Genomic DNA, 19,637 nt, shown 5'->3' with positions numbered 1-19,637 from the left:
GTTTTCAATGTCCCGACTGTCTCTCCTCTCTCTGTTTTCAATGTCCCGACTGTCTCTCCTCTCTCTGTTTTCAATGTCCCGACTGTCTGTCCTCTCTCTGTCTTCAATGTCCCGACTGTCACTCCCCTCTCTGTTTTCAATTTCCCGACTGTCTGTCCTCTCTCTGTTTTCAATGTCCCGACAGTCTCTCCTCTCTCTGTTTTCAATGTCCCGACTGTCTGTCCTCGCTCTGTTTTCAATGTCCCGACTGTCTGTCCTCTCTCTGTCTTCAATGTCCCGACTGTCACTCCCCTCTCTGTTTTCAATGGCCCGACTGTCTGTCCCCTCTCTGTTTTCAATGTCCCGACTGTCTCTCCTCGCTCTGTTTTCAATGTCCCGACTGTCTGTCCTCTCTCTGTTTTCAATGTCCCGACTGTCTCTCCTCTCTCTGTTTTCAATGTCCCGACTGTCTGTCCTCGCTCTGTTTTCAATGTCCCGACAGTCTCTCCTCTCTCTGTTTTCAATGTCCCGACTGTCTGTCCTCTCTCTGTTTTCAATGTCCCGACAGTCTCTCCTCTCTCTGTTTTCAATGTCCCGACTGTCTGTCCTCTCTCTGTTTTCAATGTCCTGACTGTCTGTCCTCTCTCTGTTTTCAATGTCCTGACTGTCTTTCCTCTCTCTGTTTTCAATGTCCCGTCTGTCTGTCCTCGCTCTGTTTTCAATGTCCCGACTGCCTCTCCTCTCTCTGTTTTCAATGGCCCGACTGCCTCTCCTCTCTCTGTTTTCAATGTCCCGACTGTCTCTCCTCTCTCTGTTTTCAATGTCCCGACTGTCTGTCCTCGCTCTGTTTTCAATGTCCCGACTGTCTGTCCTCGCTCTCTTTTCAATGTCCCGACTGTCTGTCCTCTCTCTGTCTTCAATGTCCCGACTGTCACTCCCCTCTCTGTTTTCAATGGCCCGACTGTCTGTCCCCTCTCTGTTTTCAATGTCCCGACTGTCTGTCCTCTCTCTGTTTTCAATGTCCCGACTGTCTCTCCTCTCTCTGTTTTCAATGTCCCGACTGTCTGTCCTCGCTCTGTTTTCAATGTCCCGACTGTCTGTCCTCTCTCTGTCTTCAATGTCCCGACTGTCACTCCCCTCTCTGTTTTCAATGGCCCGACTGCCTGTCCCCTCTCTGTTTTCAATGTCCCGACTGTCTCTCCTCGCTCTGTTTTCAATGTCCCGACTGTCTGTCCTCTCTCTGTTTTCAATGTCCCGACTGTCTCTCCTCTCTCTGTTTTCAATGTCCCGACTGTCTCTCCTCTCTCTGTTTTCAATGTCCCGACTGTCTGTCCTCTCTCTGTCTTCAATGTCCCGACTGTCTCTCCTCTCTCTGTTTTCAATGTCCCGACTGTCTGTCCTCGCTCTGTTTTCAATGTCCCGACTGTCTGTCCTCTCTCTGTTTTCAATGTCCCGACTGTCTGTCCTCTCTCTGTTTTCAATGTCCCGACTGTCTCTCCTCTCTCTGTTTTCAATGTCCCGACTGTCTGTCCTCGCTCTGTTTTCAATGTCCCGACTGTCTGTCCTCTCTCTGTCTTCAATGTCCCGACTGTCACTCCCCTCTCTGTTTTCAATGGCCCGACTGTCTGTCCCCTCTCTGTTTTCAATGTCCCGACTGTCTCTCCTCGCTCTGTTTTCAATGTCCCGACTGTCTGTCCTCTCTCTGTTTTCAATGTCCCGACTGTCTCTCCTCTCTCTGTTTTCTATGTCCCGACTGTCTCTCCTCTCTCTGTTTTCAATGTCCCGACTGTCTGTCCTCTCTCTGTCTTCAATGTCCCGACTGTCACTCCCCTCTTTGTTTTCAATTTCCCGATTGTCTGTCCTCTCTCTGTTTTCAATGTCCCGACAGTCTCTCCTCTCTCTGTTTTCAATGTCCCGACTGTCTGTCCTCTCTCTGTTTTCAATGTCCCGACTGTCTCTCCTCTCTCTGTTTTCAATGTCCCGACTGTCTGTCCTCGCTCTGTTTTCAATGTCCCGACAGTCTCTCCTCTCTCTGTTTTCAATGTTCCGACTGTCTGTCCTCTCTCTGTTTTCAATGTCCCGACTGTCTCTCCTCTCTCTGTTTTCAATGTCCCGACTGTCTGTCCTCTCTCTGTTTTCAATGTCCTGACTGTCTGTCCTCTCTCTGTTTTCAATGTCCCGACAGTCTCTCCTCTCTCTGTTTTCAATGTCCCGACTGTCTCTCCTCTCTGTTTTCAATGTTCCGTCTGTCTGTCCTCGCTCTGTTTTCAATGTCCCGACTGCCTCTCCTCTCTCTGTTTTCAATGGCCCGACTGCCTCTCCTCTCTCTGTTTTCAATGTCCCGACTGTCTCTCCTCTCTCTGTTTTCAATGTCCCGACTGTCTGTCCTCGCTCTGTTTTCAATGTCCCGACTGTCTGTCCTCGCTCTGTTTTCAATGTCCCGACTGTCTGTCCTCTCTCTGTCTTCAATGTCCCGACTGTCACTCCCCTCTCTGTTTTCAATGTCCCGACTGTCTCTCCTCTCTGTTTTCAATGTCCCGTCTGTCTGTCCTCGCTCTGTTTTCAATGTCCCGACTGCCTCTCCTCTCTCTCTTTTCAATGTCCCGACTGTCTCTCCTCGCTCTGTTTTCAATGTCCCGACTGTCTGTCCTCTCTCTGTTTTCAATGTCCCGACTGTCTCTCCTCTCTCTGTTTTCAATGTCCCGACTGTCTGTCCTCTCTCTGTCTTCAATGTCCCGACTGTCACTCCCCTCTCTGTTTTCAATGTCCCGACTGTCTGTCCTCTCTCTGTTTTCAAATGTCCCGACAGTCTCTCCTCTCTCTGTTTTCAATGTCCCGACTGTCTGCCCTCTCTCTGTTTTCAATGTCCCGACTGTCTCTCCTCTCTCTGTTTTCAATGTCCCGACTGTCTGTCCTCGCTCTGTTTTCAATGTCCCGACAGTCTCTCCTCTCTCTGTTTTCAATGTCCCGACTGTCTGTCCTCTCTCTGTTTTCAATGTCCCGACTGTCTCTCCTCTCTCTGTTTTCAATGTCCCGACTGTCTGTCCTCTCTCTGTTTTCAATGTCCTGACTGTCTCTCCTCTCTCTGTTTTCAATGTCTCGACTGTCTCTCCTCTCTCTGTTTTCAATGTCCCGTCTGTCTGTCCTCGCTCTGTTTTCAATGTCCCGACTGCCTCTCCTCTCTCTGTTTTCAATGGCCCGACTGTCTGTCCTCTCTCTGTTTTCAATGTCCCGACTGTCTCTTCTCTCTCTGTTTTCAATGTCCCGTCTGTCTGTCCTCTCTCTGTTTTCAATGGCCCGACTGTCTCTCCTCTCTCTGTTTTCAATTCTGGCCTTGAGTCACTGTCTGTGTGGAGTTTGCATCTCTGTTGTCTGTGGGTTTCCTCCAGGTGCTCCAGTTTCTTTCCACAGTCCAAAGATGTGCAGGTTAGGTGGATTGGCCATGCAAAAATACCCTTCAGTATCCAAATGGATGTGTAGGTTAGATTAAGGTGTTAATGGGATAGGGCAGGGGAGTGAGCTTGGGTGAAATACTCTTTCAGAGGGTTGGTACAGACTTCATGGGCCAAATGGCCTCCTTCTGCATTGTAGGGATTTAATGATTCTCAAGATAATGGCCTTTGGTTGCCCAGTTTTGAGTTCAGTAAGAAGTCTTAAAACACCAGGTTAAAGTCCAACACGTTTGTTTCAAATCACTAGCTTTCAGAGCACTGCTACTTCCTCAGGTGAATGAAGAGGTAGATACCATAAACATATATATAGACAAGATCAAAGATGTAAGACGATACTTTGAATGGAGCATTTGCAGGTAATTAAATATTTACAGAGAGAGGGGTAACCCCAGGTTAAGGAGGTGTGAATTGTCTCAAGCCAGGACAATTGGTAGGATTTCGCAAGCCTAGGCCAGATGGTGGGGGTGGATGTATTGCGACATGAATCCAAGATCCCGGTTGAGGCTGTACTCGTGTGCGGAACTTGACTGTACGTTTCTGCTCGCCGATTCTGCGTTGTCGCGCATCCTGAAAGCCGCCTTGGAGAATGCTTACCCGGAGATCAGAGGCTGAATGCCCTTGACTGCTGAAATGTTCCCCGACTGGAAGGGAACATTCCTGCCTGGCGATTGTTGCACGATGTCCGTTCATCTGTTGTCGCAGCATCTGCATGGTCTCGCCAATGTACCACGCTTCAGGACATCCTTTCCTGCAGCGTATGAGGTAAACAACGTTGGCCGAGTCGCTCGAGTATGTACCGCGTACCTGGTGGGTGGTGTTCTCACATGTAATGGTTGTACCCATGTCGATAATCTGGCACATCTTGCAGAGATTGCCATGGCAGGGTTGTGTGGTTTTCTGCAAACAATGGTTTGTTTGAGGTTCCGCGGTTGTTTGAAACTTGTGCATGAAGATGTTGGCATATTGAGGTGCGAGTTTGGTCCCCATGGCTGTTCCGTGTGTCTGGATGAAAGACTTATTGTCGAAGGTGAAGAGGTGATCCAGAATGAAGCGGATGAGTTGCAGAATTGCGACTGGAGATTGCCAATTGTCAGTGCTGAGTACTGAGGCTGTTGCAGCAATGCCGTCGTCATGGGGAATGCTGGTGTAGAGTGCGGAGACGTCCATTGTGACGAGGAATGTTCCTGGTTCAACTGGTTCATGGATCCTGAGTTTCTGTATGAAGTCTGTCGTGTCGAGACAGAAGCTGGGCGTACCTTGTACGATGGGTTTCAAGATGCCCCCGATGTAGCCAGAGAGGTTCTCACACAGGTTCCCATTGCCTGGGACGATAGGACGGCCTGGTGTGTTGGCCTTGTGTATTTTCGGGAGGCCGTAGAGATCTCCAATGTGGGGAGTACTTAGGATGAGAGCACATAAGGTGCTCTGAAGGTCTGGATCCAAGGTCTTGATCAGTCTGTTGAGTTCGCGAATGTGTTCCTTGATCGGATCTGCGGGTAACTGTCTGTAGTGTTCCTGGTTGTTGAGTTGTCGGTACACGTCTTTGCAGTAGTCCGTTCTGTGCCGAAGCATAGTGCATTGGCAAGACCATGCAGGTGCTGCGACAACGGATGAACGGACATTGCGCGACAATCGCCAGGCATGAATGTGCCCTTCCAGTCGGGGAACGCTTCAGCAGTCAAGGTCATTTAGCTTCTGATCTTTGGGTAAGCGTTCTCTAAGGCGGCCTTAAGGATGTGTGACAAGCAGAATTGCCGAGCAGAAACTGATCGCCAGATTCTGCAGTCATGAGTACGGCCTTGGATTCATGTCACATTACATTCACACCCCACCATCTGGCCTGGGCTTGCAAAATCCTACCAACTGTCCTGGCTTGAGATAATTCACACCTCTTTAACCTGGGATTCCCCCTGTCTCTGGATCTGTAAAGACTTAATTACCTCCAAATGCTTTCATTCAAAGTATCGTCTTGCATCTTTGACTTTGTCTATATATATATATATATATATATATATATATATATACATATATATATGTTTCTGGAACCTACCTCTTCATTTCATTTCATTTCATTCACCCGAGGAAGGAGCAGTGCTCCGAAAGCTACTGATTTAAAACAAACCTGTTGGAATTCAACTTGGTGTTGTAAGACTTCTTACTGTGCTCACCCCAGTCCAACACCGGTATCTCCACATCATAGGTTTGAGTTGTTAGATCAGTTTTGGATCTTTCCCATTTCGCAATGTGATATTGCCTCACAACATGATGCAGGGGATCCTCTTGTGTAAAGAAGGGACTTTGTCTCCAAAAGGACTTTTCTGCGGTCACCCCATCACCCCAGTAATACTGCCATCTGTGACATGTAGATGGTTGAGGACTAGATTTTTCTCTTTTGTTGGTACCTCATCACCTGCTGCAGGCCCGGTCTGTCAGATATATCCTTTGGGGCTTTGCCAGGTCGGTTACTAGTTACAACACCACACCACTTTTCTAATGTACACTGAAAGGCCCCCTGAGAACACTCTGTATCGTTGCCACCCTCATTCCATTGGTTGTCAACATGGAGGAGTACTGATTCATCATCTTAGAGAGGATGGTAGGTGATAATTAGCAGGACGTTTCCTTGCCCTTGTTTGATCTGATTTCCATGAGACTTCATTGGGTCCTTTGTCCATGTTGAGGACTCCCATATACCATCACCCTGGTCAACCGGTAGGACACACCCAGGGCTGATGATGGTGATGTCTGGGACATTGTAATGTATGATTCTTGGAGTTTGACTGTCAGGCTGTCACATGACTAGACTGTGGAATAATTGTCCCAATTTTGGCACAAACCCCCAGATGTTAGTGAGATGTTTTCAGGGTTGATAGAGCTGCGTGTGCCATCATTATTTCCGGCACAGAGGTCAATTCCAAGTAGTTTGTCTGGTTGTATTCCTTTACAACATTTCTGTAGTGGCTTTGTATAACTGAGTGGCTTCCTGGTCCATTTCAGAGATAATTCAAATGACAGCCAGATTGCTGTGGGCCTGGGTCCCTGTTGTCCAGACCAAGTGAAGACAGTCGATTTTCTTGTTTTCTACAATAACCAATGATAGTTTCATGGTCACCATTTCTGAGATGAGCTTTTAATTCCAGAGTCATTAATCAATTGAATTTAACTTTGACCAGCTGCCGTGGTTTCATTTGAACCCGTGTCGTATTAGCCTGGACATCTGGGTTATGAATGCAGTGACACCTTTTCCCTTAGAATATGAATCAGGGAGGTTATATTAAATACTAGTTCGGCCAGGTATGGAGTATTGCATGAGGTTCTAAGTGACCACATTATAGGAAAGGTGTGATTGCACTCGAGCAGATTCACAAGGATGCTACCTGGACTGGAAAATTTTAGTTATGAGGAAGGATTTGATGCGCTAAGGTTACTTTCTTTGGAACAGATTAAGCCAAGGGTAGATGTAATTTAAGTGCAAAGAATTGAGGGATCTAAATACATTGGTAGTACAACTTCCTTTGGTTAAGGGTCTTTAACCACAGGGCGCAGATGTAAGGTAAGAGGTAGGGGATTTAGAAAGTGACCTGGAAATCACTGCCTGAAAGGATGGTAAAGGCAGTAACCTCGATAATTGGTTATGTACTTGCAAGTGCCCAATCTACAAGGCTATGGCCCAAAATCTGGAACAGCTGGATAGCTCCTGATCAGCTTGAGTTGACATCTTTTGTCTGTTTCTATGCTGTAAATTTCTGTGATTCAGTGGAAAAAATGTAATTAAGTATATTCACCAGCAAAGAATGATAGTGGTTCTCCAGCTCCTTGCAGGAATACAAAATATTGTCGTTCATGCTTTGACAGGGAACAGAGTGAAACTGTGTTGGAGTGCTTCACCTTTCTCCTTCCATCATGCAAGTTAAATTATTTTGGAAGTATATGCTTTACAATGTTTTAAAACAAATTTACTCTTTTAAGGATGCACAGGAAAGTTCATTGGCTGATGGCAGCCTAACCTCCACTGATGAGAGTGATTGGAAACAGATGTCCTTAGCTAGAGGATTTGAGAAAACGATTTCCATCGCAAAAGGCAATACTAGCCTTGGTATGTGTTCAATATAGGCTTGTTAAACTACTGTTAAAAATAATTTTTTTCATGATTACATTTTTAAGTATTTCTTTTTAATGTTGTACAACGTTGCTATCTAATATTTATGGGGTTGGTTTATAGACAAACAAGGCCAGCAGCGCGGGTTCAATTCCTGTATCGGCTTCCTTGAACAGGTGCCGGAATATGGTGACGAGGGGCTTTTAGGGGCAGCACAGTAGCTTAGTGGTTAGCACATTTGTTTCACAGCTCCAGGGTCCCAGGTTCGATTCCTGGGTTGGGTCACTGTCTGTGTGGAATCTACATGTACTCCCCGTATGTGCATGGGTTCCTCCGGGTGCTCCGGTTTCCTCCCACATTCCAAAAATGTGCAGGTTAAGTAGATTGGCCTTGTTTAATTGCCCTTGGTGTTGGAAAACAATGATTAAGTGGGGTTACTGGGTTACGGGGATCGGGTGGAAGTGTGGACTTAAGTAGGGCGCTCTTTCCAAGGGCCGGTGCAGACTCGATGGCCGAATGGCCTCCTTCTGCACTGTCAATTCTCTGATACAATGATCTCTTCTATGAATAATGCGGTAAACATTTTGAAAAACTCATGGATTTTATAGTTTTAGCTGTTTCTCAGCATTTTGTCACTGCAAATTCAGGAATAGCAATATCTCATAGGTGTCAAGTGATAGCAGATCCAGTGTGGCAAGATATAGACCCACATTTATATGTGAATCATCAGCCCACAATGTGGGCTTCCTGCTCTCACTGTACAGCTATTGGTTTACTAACACATGTTTTGGCTCTTGAGTCATTTATCAATGCTCTTCTATTACTTGCACTTCTAGTTTTACAGTGGTTGTATAAAATTGCAAAATATTTACTTTAAAAACATTTTTTTTGAGAAAACACATTTAAAAATTTTTTGAATCCTTTACGGAACTTTGTAGAAATTCATTTGTGGGATGTGGGTGTCGCTGGCCAGCATTTATTGCCTATCTGTAATTGTCCTTGAACAGGTGGTGGTGTACCACCTTCCTGCTCTGTGTGAGCATCCATACAGATTTACATTTATTGTCACGTGCTTATGCTGCCCACTTTCCCACGGTAGTGGTGGGTGTAGACAGAGTCACTGGATGGGAGGCTGGTTCGCTGATGTACTGGGCTCTGTTCACGACTCTGTGGTTTCTTCGGGCCGAACAGTTGCCATACCAGGCTGCGATGCAGCCAGATAGGATGCTTTCTATGGTGCATCTGTAAAGGTTGGTGAGAGTTAATGTGGGCATGCTGAATTTCCTTAGTTTCCTGAGGAAGTATAGGCGCTGTTGTGCTTTCGTGGTCGTAGCACCGACAAGGGTGGACCAGGACAAATTGTTGGTGATGTGTACAGCTAGGAATTAGAAGCTGTGAACCATCTCCACCTCAGCACCATTGATGCAGATAGGAGTGCGTACAATACTTTGCTTCCTGAAGTCAATGACCAGCATTTTAGATTTGAAGTGAACAAAGTTGTGTGCCCTTGTGAAGATTGTGTCTGTCAGCTCCTGCATATTACTTGTGTGCGGCGACTTGCGAGGTGCTGCAAAGGTCACCTGTAGAACCCTGGAAGGAGCCACTCACGTAAAAGTTGAGCGCAGTTGTGACTTTCAGTGTCACTGGCAGTAGATGCCCTCCAAGTCCTTGTGGCACCAAATTCTGCAGAAGGTGGAAGATGTGAACAACCAGTTCGCTTGACATGCAAAGCGGCAACACTAGTTCTCAGTTATGTGCAGGAATGTCAGGCGCCATCTGCACACCATGCGTTTCACAAAATATCTCTGAGCGACTGCTCTCTGGGGTTCCCCCTCAACCTGTACTTGTGGAGCAGGCTGTGCCGCCCCTTCTTACTCAGGATTTTACTCTTGGCTCGGGAAAGCCAGGGCTTCCGTTGATATCTTCTTCTGTCCTATCTACCCACCAGAAAAAATGATTGCCAGTTCAACAGGCTCCATCGCTCCTGCAAATCAAAGAGGCTTGACGGTTAGCATTTGACTCCTAGGGTGCACCATTTTCCCAATCATAGTCAGGAGTCGCCTCTCAAAGGCAAGTGATTCATGTCCTGACTACAACAATGTTGCCCAGTACTTTACGCACTTGCTGAATGGACATGACCCCACACCACACTTGCCCCGCACAACGTGACCGAGTGGACACCGGTTTGGCCATTCTGTTGCATCCTTTGCTCTCATCTCAGGCACAGGCATTGTCCCAAACTATACTCCCAAGCTCTTGCATGCAACCCAGTCTATGAGGGGGGGGGGGGGGGGGGGGGGGGACTTGTCAAAATGCACCTCAGCTCACAGCCAAGGATTCAGAGCTCTGTCCTCCCAAATTGTGCCATTGGCAACTGTGCAACAGAATGGGTTTGTTTGCCCAGTTGGCTAACGGTGCAAAGAATTTTGTCCGTCTGTGCGCCAACCGTTAAATATGGAGTGGCAATCGTAGACAATCACACACAAGTGGTCCTTGAGTGGGCATAATTGAGATGGACTCCGGGTTTGAACAATCTCAGCTGCAATGGGATGATCATTACTGACATGTCTCTCTATTACATTTGCCCTGGTCAGCAATGAGCCCCCAAAGCCAGTCTTCAACCCAACAATTGAGTGTTTCTGTCAGTCCGTGATGACTTGCCATCTATACATCGCACTGGCCCAGTTTTCCCTCCCCTCTAGGAGGGCCTTCCAAGAAGTCCATGGCCCAGCAGCAAAAGGCAGCCTCAGGAATGGAGGTTTTTACACTTGGTTGTCCTCCCCTGGAGCCCCTTCCCCTGCCAGCCTGGATTCCACACACCCCCCACCCCAACCCAACCCCACCCCAACCCCACAGCCAGCCTGGTGTCACTTCCTTCCCACCACGCGCCAGCCTGGAGTATTTCTCTCACCCGCACCCTGCCCCCCTCGCCAGATTGGGGCCATTCCCAGCCCGCCCAACCCTTCTCTCACCATCCTGGAGTCTCTTTCCCCTGTCTTCCCAGGGTCTCCCCTCTGTCAGCCTTCCAGGTTTACCCTGAATGGAGTCTTCCCTCTGCCAGCCTTCCAGGTTTGTCCGAGCCTTCCTCCACTCGCCCCTGTACTCCCTTGAATATGGACAGATGCCCCGCGAACGCAGCACTCGCCTCCAAATGCCCTTCAGAGATATGCTCACCAGGTACACATCTTTTGAAACCAGTCTGATTTGTGGCATCGTAACATCAAGGAGTCATGTATAAACATTTTGTTCAGGGGAATGAGTCCTATGTAGAGACCAATAATGAGATACAAAAATATTGAAAAAAGGTTCCTGACGTTGCACGATGGGAAATGCAGTCTCCCATTGACTGAGGAAGTAGGCGATTGTGGCAAGCTTTCCTGTCGACGTGAAACCTGATTTTGGCCTTTTCAAAAGGTCTTTTCAAAATGACCTTCCAAAGGCATTTGAGGAGGTGGCTCACAAAAGCATAATATACTGGATCAGAGTTCATGTATATGGGGGTGATATATTATCATGGATTTGGTTACCTTACAAGAAGCAGAGATTAGACATAAATGAGACATTTTCAAGTTGGCAGTCTGTGCCTAGTTGACTGTTGTAGGGATCAATGTTGGGCCTCAACTATTTGCACTCTATAGTAATGATTTAGACCAGGAGTTCTCAACCTTTTTTAACCCATGGACCCCTTTTCCTCTTAATTTTTTTTTGTGGACCCCCATAGCCATTCCACAGAAAAAAAAGCTTCTAATATGCGTGATAAACTAATCCTAAAGTCCATCTACCTTACCGTGAGGGTTGGAAACGGATTAGCGGTATTTTTGTACGTTGCCAAACTTATTCTAATATGAAAAGTAATGAAAAAAACTTTTTACTGTCTAAATTGAATTAAATTACTCTAACAATAACCAATTCATATCAAATATACACAGTTTCTAGTGATTACTGTGTTAAATCATTTATTAAACTTGTCAAGGAGAAACGTGGCATAAGCGTCAGGTCAACCGTGGGTATTTAATAAGCTGCTTCTGTCATTAAAGGTCCTCCGGGCTGTTCCTAGGGGACAATAGCCCAGGAAATCTTCAACAACAACTGTCATTAAAGTACAATAAACCCATTTGTCATCAACCCCTTCAGCCCTCAAGGTAAATTAGATAGATTATAATCTCTCTTTGACCTTTGTCAGTGCGAGAGAGAGAGAGAGAGTTTTCATCATGAAAACAAACATTTTTTTCTTCTTCTTGATTCTCAGTAATAACAATTGTTCTGAAGTAGAATTGCACTATGGACCACTAAAATATCACCGTGGACCCCCAATTCGGTATTTTTTTTGTGTGGACCCCCAGTAATGTTACATGGACCCCCAGGGTCCATGTGGACCCCGGTTGAGAACCACTGATTTAGACAGAGACACAAAGTAATGTATCAAGTTTGGTGACAGATATAAAGATAGGTGAGAATGCAAGCTGTGAGGAGGACACAAAAATGCTGCAAAGTCAATTGAGTGGGCCATAATGTGACTGATGGAGTATAATGTGGGGAACTGTCAGGTTATTCATTTGGTTGGAAGAATAGAAAAACAATGTTTTTTTTAAAAGGCGTGAAACTTATATATCTAGTATAATGTTTTTTTGTCCTCCTCACAACTGCTCCCCATCAAATGTGCTGTCAGTGGTGGATGACAAGGCAGAAGCATGAATAACATTTACATTGGCAAGATACCAGAGGATAACTGAAGGATGAAAGGATTTGTTGAGAAATAGAGAGAACTATTTCCTTTTAGCTGATAGCAGACAGAAAGTGCACTGAGTGCATATCTTTGAATGTTAATATACATGAATAAAGTTTATACTATAGTGCCAAAACAGCATCAAATCTCTTAAATAAAATCAAAATGCTGTAGATACTGAAAGTCAGCTATAAAAACAAAGTGCTGGAAATACTCCCTTTGATAGAGTAATATTCCAGTTCCAATGTTCCATTTGATATTCCAGTAATTGATTTCACTGAGCATTGACTTTTTCCATTGAAAATCCACATCAATACATGAATCTAGTTTATAACCTGTGATTTGCTGCCATCTACTGCCTTCAACTAAAACTCAGTTATTATTGATGTATTAATTCAATTGCCAATACAGAAAATTAGTTTGAAGATGGTGGCAAAAGCAGCATTTTCTTCTGTAGATGTTACAGCAACTGTAGTTTGGAGGGATATTTAAGCTTTAATATGATTTTGCACTTATATTAACTTGCATATAATTGGGAATATAAAAAAAACAACTGTCAAGGTTGAAATAAAAACAGAAAATGCTGGAAGAACTCAGGCCTGGCTATATGTGTGAGAGACAGAGTTAATGAATCGAGTAGGAACCAACAACACAGTTCTTATGGAGATGACATTTCGTCTTCACATTGAGTATACGTTTCATCGTGTTGTGTGGCAATACCATCTTGCTAAATGGGATAGATTTCAAACAGTTCTAGTAACTCAGAATTGGGCATCCATGAGTCATTTTGGGCCATCAGCAGCAGAATTGTATACAACCACAATCTGTAATCTCATGGTCTGGCACATCCGCCTCCCTAACATGACCATCAAGCCAGGGAATCAACCCTGCTTTAATGAAGAGTGCTGGAGGGCATTCCATGAACAGTAGAATCCCTACAGTGCAGGAGGTGGCCATTTGGGCATCCAACCTACACTGACCCTCCGAAAGAGTTCCCTAAACTAAGCCCAGTCCTGTGCACTATCCCTGTAAATCCTGTAACCTCACCTAATCTTTGGCATTAAGGGGCAATTTAGCATTGCCAATCCATCTAACCCGCACATCTTTGGACTGTGGGGGGGGGGGGGGGGGGGGGGGGGGGGGGGGGGGGGGGGGACTGGACCTCCCGGAGTAAACTCACGCAGACACAGGGAGAATGGGCAAACTCCACACGGACAAGTGATCCGAGGTTGAAATGAAACCCGGTCCCTCGCACTGAGATGCAACAGTGCTAACCACTTTGCCAACATACCTAAATCTAAATACCTAAAAATATGGTGTCAACCTGGTGAAGCTACAACATGAGACTACTTGCTTGCCAAACAACGAAAGACCAGATTAAGTGATCCCCCACCCAACGGATCAGATCTAAACTCGGCAGTCCTGCAGATTCCAATTAATAATAATAATAATATTTAATATTGTCATGAGTAGGCTTACATTAACACTGCAATGAAGTCACTGTGAAATGCCCCTAGTCGCCACAGTCCTGCACCTGTTTGTGTAGTTAAGGAACTAACTCGTATAAATACCTAAGGCAAGGCTGAAACATTTACAACCACCTTCAACCAAAAGTGCCGGGTGGATCATTGATCCCGTCCTCCTGTTAGGTCCCAAGCTTCAAAAATGCTAGTCTTTAGCCAATTAGATTTGTTCCATGTGAACTAAAGAAATGGCTGCAGGCACTGGATACTGCAAAGGCTATGACAACACACCAGCAATAGTACTGAAGGCTTGTGTTCCACAGCTAGTTGTGCCCCTGGCCAAGCTCTGCCAGTACAACTAAAACACTAGAATCTACCTGCCCAGGTATGTCCTGTACACAGGACAAATCAAACCTGACCAATTATTGCCCCATCAATTTACTCTTGGTCATCAGCAAAGTGATGGAAGGGGTTGTCAACAGTGCTAAGAGGCACTCTCTCATCAATAATCTGCTCACTGACTCTTGTTTTGGGTTCCGCCAGGGCCACTCGGTTCCTGCCTCATTACAACCTTGGTCCAAGAGAGTGATTGCCCTTGACGTCGAAACAACATTTTACCGAGTGTGGTATCAAGGAGCCCACTGGTTGGAGCCATACCTAGTACAAAGGAAAGAGGGCTGTAGTGATTGGAGATTAATCATCTCAGCCCCAGGACATCACTGCAGGAGTTCCTCAGACGAGTGCTCTAGTCCCAACCACCCTCAGCAGCTGCATGAATGACCTTCCCTCCATCATAAGATACAAACATTTGAAATAGGAGCAGAAAGTAGACAATTCAGCCCTTCCAACCTGCACCACCAATCAATAAGATCATGGTTCATCTGTTTGTGTTTGCAATTCTGCATTTCATTCACCCCTAATAACTTTGATTCCCTTGCATAACAAAGAATCTATCAACCTTTGCCGTAAAAAAATATTCAATGATCCCACCTCCACTGCCTACGTAGAGCTCTCTGAGCGAAGAAATATCTTCCTGTGACCTGAATTTTGCGCTTATTGGACACAAATCGAGCCTGGAAGCGGATGCCAAATGTGCTTCTGACCACGATCAGCCCAGAATGCAATTTCATGTTGGCTGGCCAATTAATGAGCAGCCAGCACAAATCACCAGCTGAGAAAAACACAGTGCTGCCATAGGGAGGTGGGAAGAAGGTGGGTGCCAGGAAGTGGGAAAGTGTGGGCCGGCGCTTCTAATGGGGTCCCCCAAGGCAGACATAGACATAGTCATAGAATTTACAGTGCAGGAGGAGGCCATTCAGCCCATTGAGTCTTCACCGGCCCTTGGAAAGAACACCCTACCTAAGCCCACACCTTCACCGCATAGCCCAGTAACGCTACCTAACCTTTTAGGACAGTAAGGGCAATGTAGCGTGGCCAATCCACCTAACCTTTGGACTGTGGGAGGAAACCGGAGCACCCAGAGAAAACCCAGTTGCTGAGAATCTGTCTCATCGAGCTGAAAACTTATAAAGATTAAATATGATGAAAAAATGCAGCAAGCTGTGTCTGTGTAGCCCATTCAAACACCTGACCGCAGAACTTTGAAAACGTATGTCCCCAAACATTTTTCAAGATTTTATTTCAGCCTGGACATTTCATCTCGCCCTGGACCAAGGTTGTAGCAAAAAGTGAGGGCCACCTAGCCAATTGGTACACCTGTTAACAGTTAAAATGGACAGGCCATGTGAAATTACTTTTAATTGACTCCTTAATGGACTTAATTTATCACTTAATTGTCATTACTCGCACTTTCGATTCCTCCACATGCCCTCCAACTGAAATATAATGCGAGAGCGCGATGACACCGGGATGTATTCTCGCACAATTCCAGGTCGGGTGCACACTTGTCCGAGCATCCTGGCCCATCTCTGTTCTAATAGAGCGACCCCTAATTTTAAAACAGTGCCCCCTAGTGCTGGCCTCAGCCAAAAGAGGAAGCCGCCATTTCACATCCACCTTCTCGAAACTGTTCATGATCTTCTATACTTCAATCAAGTCACCTTTCACTCTTCGAAACTCGAGCAGAAACAAGTCCAGTCTGTCCAATATTCCTCCAAGAACAACCCTGCTCATTCCAGGGATTAATCTAGTAAACAAGTGGCTGTCTGCTGATGATTGTTTAAAGTTCAGCAGCATTTGTGACTCCTCAGATACTGAAGCATTTTGTGGTCAGATGCAGCAAGATCTGGGCAATATTCAGGCTTGGGCTGCACTTTGTGCCTCACAAATGCCAGGCAATAACCGTCTCCAGCAATAGAGAATCTAACCACCTCCCTTTGACATTCAATGGCATTGCCATCTCTGAATCTCCCACTGTCAACATCCTGAAGGTGATCATGACCAGAAGCTGAACTGGAGCAGCTATATGAATACTGTGGCTACAAGATCAGTCAGAGTCTCGGTATTCTGTGGAGAGTAACTCCTTCTTGATTCTCCAAAATATGTCCACCATCGACAAGAACCAAGTCAGGAGTGTGATTAAATGCATTGCAATAGCTCACCAAGACACCTTTGACAAAAGCTTCCTAACCGGCAACTTCTATCAACTAGCAAGCAGCAGAAGTGTGTGATCACTAGCACCCGCAAGTTCATCTCCAAACCACACCCCATCCTGGCTTGGAACTGGCGTACTTTCACTGTCGCTGGATCAAAATCCTGGAATTCCTTCCCTAATAGCACTGTGAGTGTACCTACATCCCTCCCATCTGCAGTGGTTCAAGAAGACTGATCACCACCACCTTCGAGGGCAATTAGAACATAGAACATTACAGCGCAATACAGGCCCTTCGGCCCTCGATGTTGCGCCGACCTGTGAAACCACTCGAAAGCCCATCTACACTATTCCCTTATCATCCATATGTTTACCCAATGACCATTTAAATGCCCTTAATGTTGGCGAGTCCACTACTGTTGCAGGCAGGGCATTCCACACCCTTACTATTCTCTGAGTAAAGAACCTACCTCTGACATCTGTCCTACATCTATCTCCCCTCAATTTAAAGCTATGTCCCCTCGTGCTAGCCATCACCACCCGAGGAAAAAGGCTCTCACTGTTCACCCTATCTAATCCTCTGATCATCTTGTATGCCTCTATTAAGTCACCTCTTAACCTTCTCTCCAATGAAAACAGCCTCAAGTCCTTGAGCCTTTCCTCATAAGATCTTCCCTCCATACCAGGCAACATTCTGGTAAAACTCCTCTGAGCCCTTTCCAATGCTTCCACATTCTTCCTATAATGCGGCGACCAGAACTGCATGCAATACTCCAAATGCGGCTGTACCAGAGTTTTGTACAGCTGTAACATGACCTCATGGCTCCGAAACTCAATCCCTCTACCAATAAAAGTTAACACACTGTACGCCTTCTTAACAAACCTATCAACCTGAGTGGCAACTTTCAGGTATCTATGTACATGGACATGGAGATCTCTCTGCTCATCCACACTACCAAGAATCTTACCATTAGCCCAGTACTCTGTCTTCCTGTTACTCCTTCCACAATAAATCACCTCACAATTTTCTGCATTAAAGTCCATTTGCCACCTCTCAGCCCAGCTCTGCAGCTTATCTATGTCCCTCTGTAACCTGCAACATCCTTCTGCACTGTCCACAACTTCACCGACTTTAGTGTCATCTGCAAATTTACTCACCCATCCTTCTACGCCATCCTTCAGGTCATTTATAAAAATGACAAACAGCAGTGGCCCCAAAACTGATCCTTGTGGTACACGACTAGTAACTGAACTCCAGGCTGAACATTTCCCATCAACCACCACCCTCTGTCTTCTTACAGCTAGCCAATTTCTGATCCACACTGCTAAATCACCCCGAATCCCATGCCTTCGTATTTTCTGCAATAGCCTACCGTGGGGAAACTTATGAAACACTTTACTGAAATCCACATACACCACATCAACTGCTTTACCCTCGTCCACCTGTTTGGTCACCTTCTCAAAGAACTCAATAAGGTTTGTGAGGCACGACCTACCCTTCACAAAACCGTGTTGACTATCCCTAATTAAATTATTCCTTTCTAGATTATTATAAATCCTATCTCTTATAAACCTTTCCAAGACTTTGCCCACAATAGAAGTAAGGCTCACTGGTCTATAGTTACCGGGGTTGTCTCTACTCCCCTTCTTGAACAAGGGACAACATTTGCTATCCTCCAGTTTTCTGGCACTATTCCTGTAGACAATGACGGCATAAAGATCAAAGACAAAGGCTCAGCAATCTCCTCCCTAGCTTCTGAGAGAATCCTAGGATAAATCTCATCCGGCCCAGGCTACTTATTTATTTTCACACTTTCCAGAATTGCTAACACCTCTTCCTTTTGAACCTCAAGCCCTTCTAGTCTAGTAGCCTGTATCTCAGTATTCTCCTTGACAATATTGTCTTTTTCCTGTGTGAATACTGACGAAAAATATTCTTTTAGCACCTCTCCTATCTCCTCGAACTCCATGCACTACTGTCCTTGACTGGCCTTACTCTTACCCTAGTCATTCTTTTATTCCTGACATACCTATAGAAAGCTTTAGGTTATCCTTGATCCTACCTGCCAAAGACTTCTCATGTCCCCTCCTGGCTCTTCTTAGCTCTCTCTCCAGCTCCTTCCTAGCTAACTTATAACTCTCGAGCACCCTAACTGAATCTTCACATCTCATCTTTACGTAAGCCTCCTTCTTCCTCTTGACAAGTGATTCAACTATCCTTCCTGAAGCATCTATACCCTGGGATATTTAGTTGCCAGACTTGCCCATCCCTCAACCAAGTCTCAGTAATACCAGTAACATCATATTCCCAGGTACTAATCCAAGCCCTAAATTCATCTGCCTTACCTGCTACACTTCTCGCATTAAAAAAAATGCACCTCAGACCACCTGTCCCTTTGTGTTCATCATCTCTTCCCTGTCTACTCTTCCCCTTAGTCACAATGAGTTTATTATCTAGTACCTTACTGGCTTTAGTTGTTGCCTCTTTACTGACCTCTACCTTCCTAATCTGGTCCCATCCCCCTGCCACATTAGTTTAATACCTCACCAACCGTGTTAGCAAAAGCACCCCCAAGGACATTGGTTCCAGTCCTTCCCAGGTGTAGATCATCCGATTTGTAATGGTCCCACCGCCCTCAGAACCGGTTCCAATGTCCAAAAATCTGAACCCCTCCCTCCTGCACCATCCCTCAAGCCACGTATTCATTCTGACTATTCTTGAATTTCTACTCTGACTGTCTCGGGCACTGGTAGCAATCCTGAGATTACTACCTTTTGAGGCCGACTTTTTAACTTTTCTCCTAACTCCCTAAATTCTGATTGTCGGACCTCATTCCGTTGTTTTACCTATATCATTGGTGCCTTTATGCCCCATGACAATTGGCTGTTCAGCCTCCCCCTTCAGTATGTCCTGCTGCCGATCTGAGACATCTGTGCCCGTGCACCCGGGAGGCAACATACCATTCAGGAGTCTTGTTTTCGACCACCTCTCTACTCCCCTTATGATTGAATCCCCTATGACTATAGCCCTGCCAGTCTTTTTCCCGCCCTTCTGTGCGGCAGAGCCACCCACGGTGCCATGAACCTGGCTACTACTGCCTTCCCCTGGTGAGTCATCTCCCCCAACGGTATCCAAAACGGTATACCTGTTTTGGAGGGAGATGACCGCAGGGGACACCTGCACTGCCTTCCTGCTCTTTCTCTGCCTTTTATAGAATAGAATAGAACAGTACAGCACAGAACACCCATTTTGGTCACCCATTCCCTGTCTCCCTCACCAATCCTAATCTGCGGTGTGACCAACTCACTGAACGTGCTATCCACGACGCCATCAGCATCGCGGATGCTCCAAAGTGAGTCAATCCGC

At 45.9% G+C, this 19,637-nt stretch overlaps 1 protein-coding gene across 12 annotated transcripts in view; it reads left to right on the top strand.

Moving 5' to 3' along the window:
• Positions 1–19,637, top strand: part of LOC119970168 (multiple PDZ domain protein) — a 416,554-nt gene that overhangs the window by 187,040 nt on the left and 209,877 nt on the right. For all 12 annotated transcript variants that reach the window (XM_038804325.1, XM_038804326.1, XM_038804336.1 and 9 more), the window contains exon 21: positions 7,401–7,527. In XM_038804325.1, the coding sequence (XP_038660253.1) occupies positions 7,401–7,527 (127 nt within the window). The remainder of the gene's footprint in view (positions 1–7,400; positions 7,528–19,637) is intronic.

This window comes from Scyliorhinus canicula, chromosome 8 (genome assembly GCF_902713615.1).
Source record: "Scyliorhinus canicula chromosome 8, sScyCan1.1, whole genome shotgun sequence".
NCBI classification, from domain to species: domain Eukaryota; kingdom Metazoa; phylum Chordata; class Chondrichthyes; order Carcharhiniformes; family Scyliorhinidae; genus Scyliorhinus; species Scyliorhinus canicula.
This window is presented reverse-complemented; position numbering and strand designations above follow the sequence as displayed.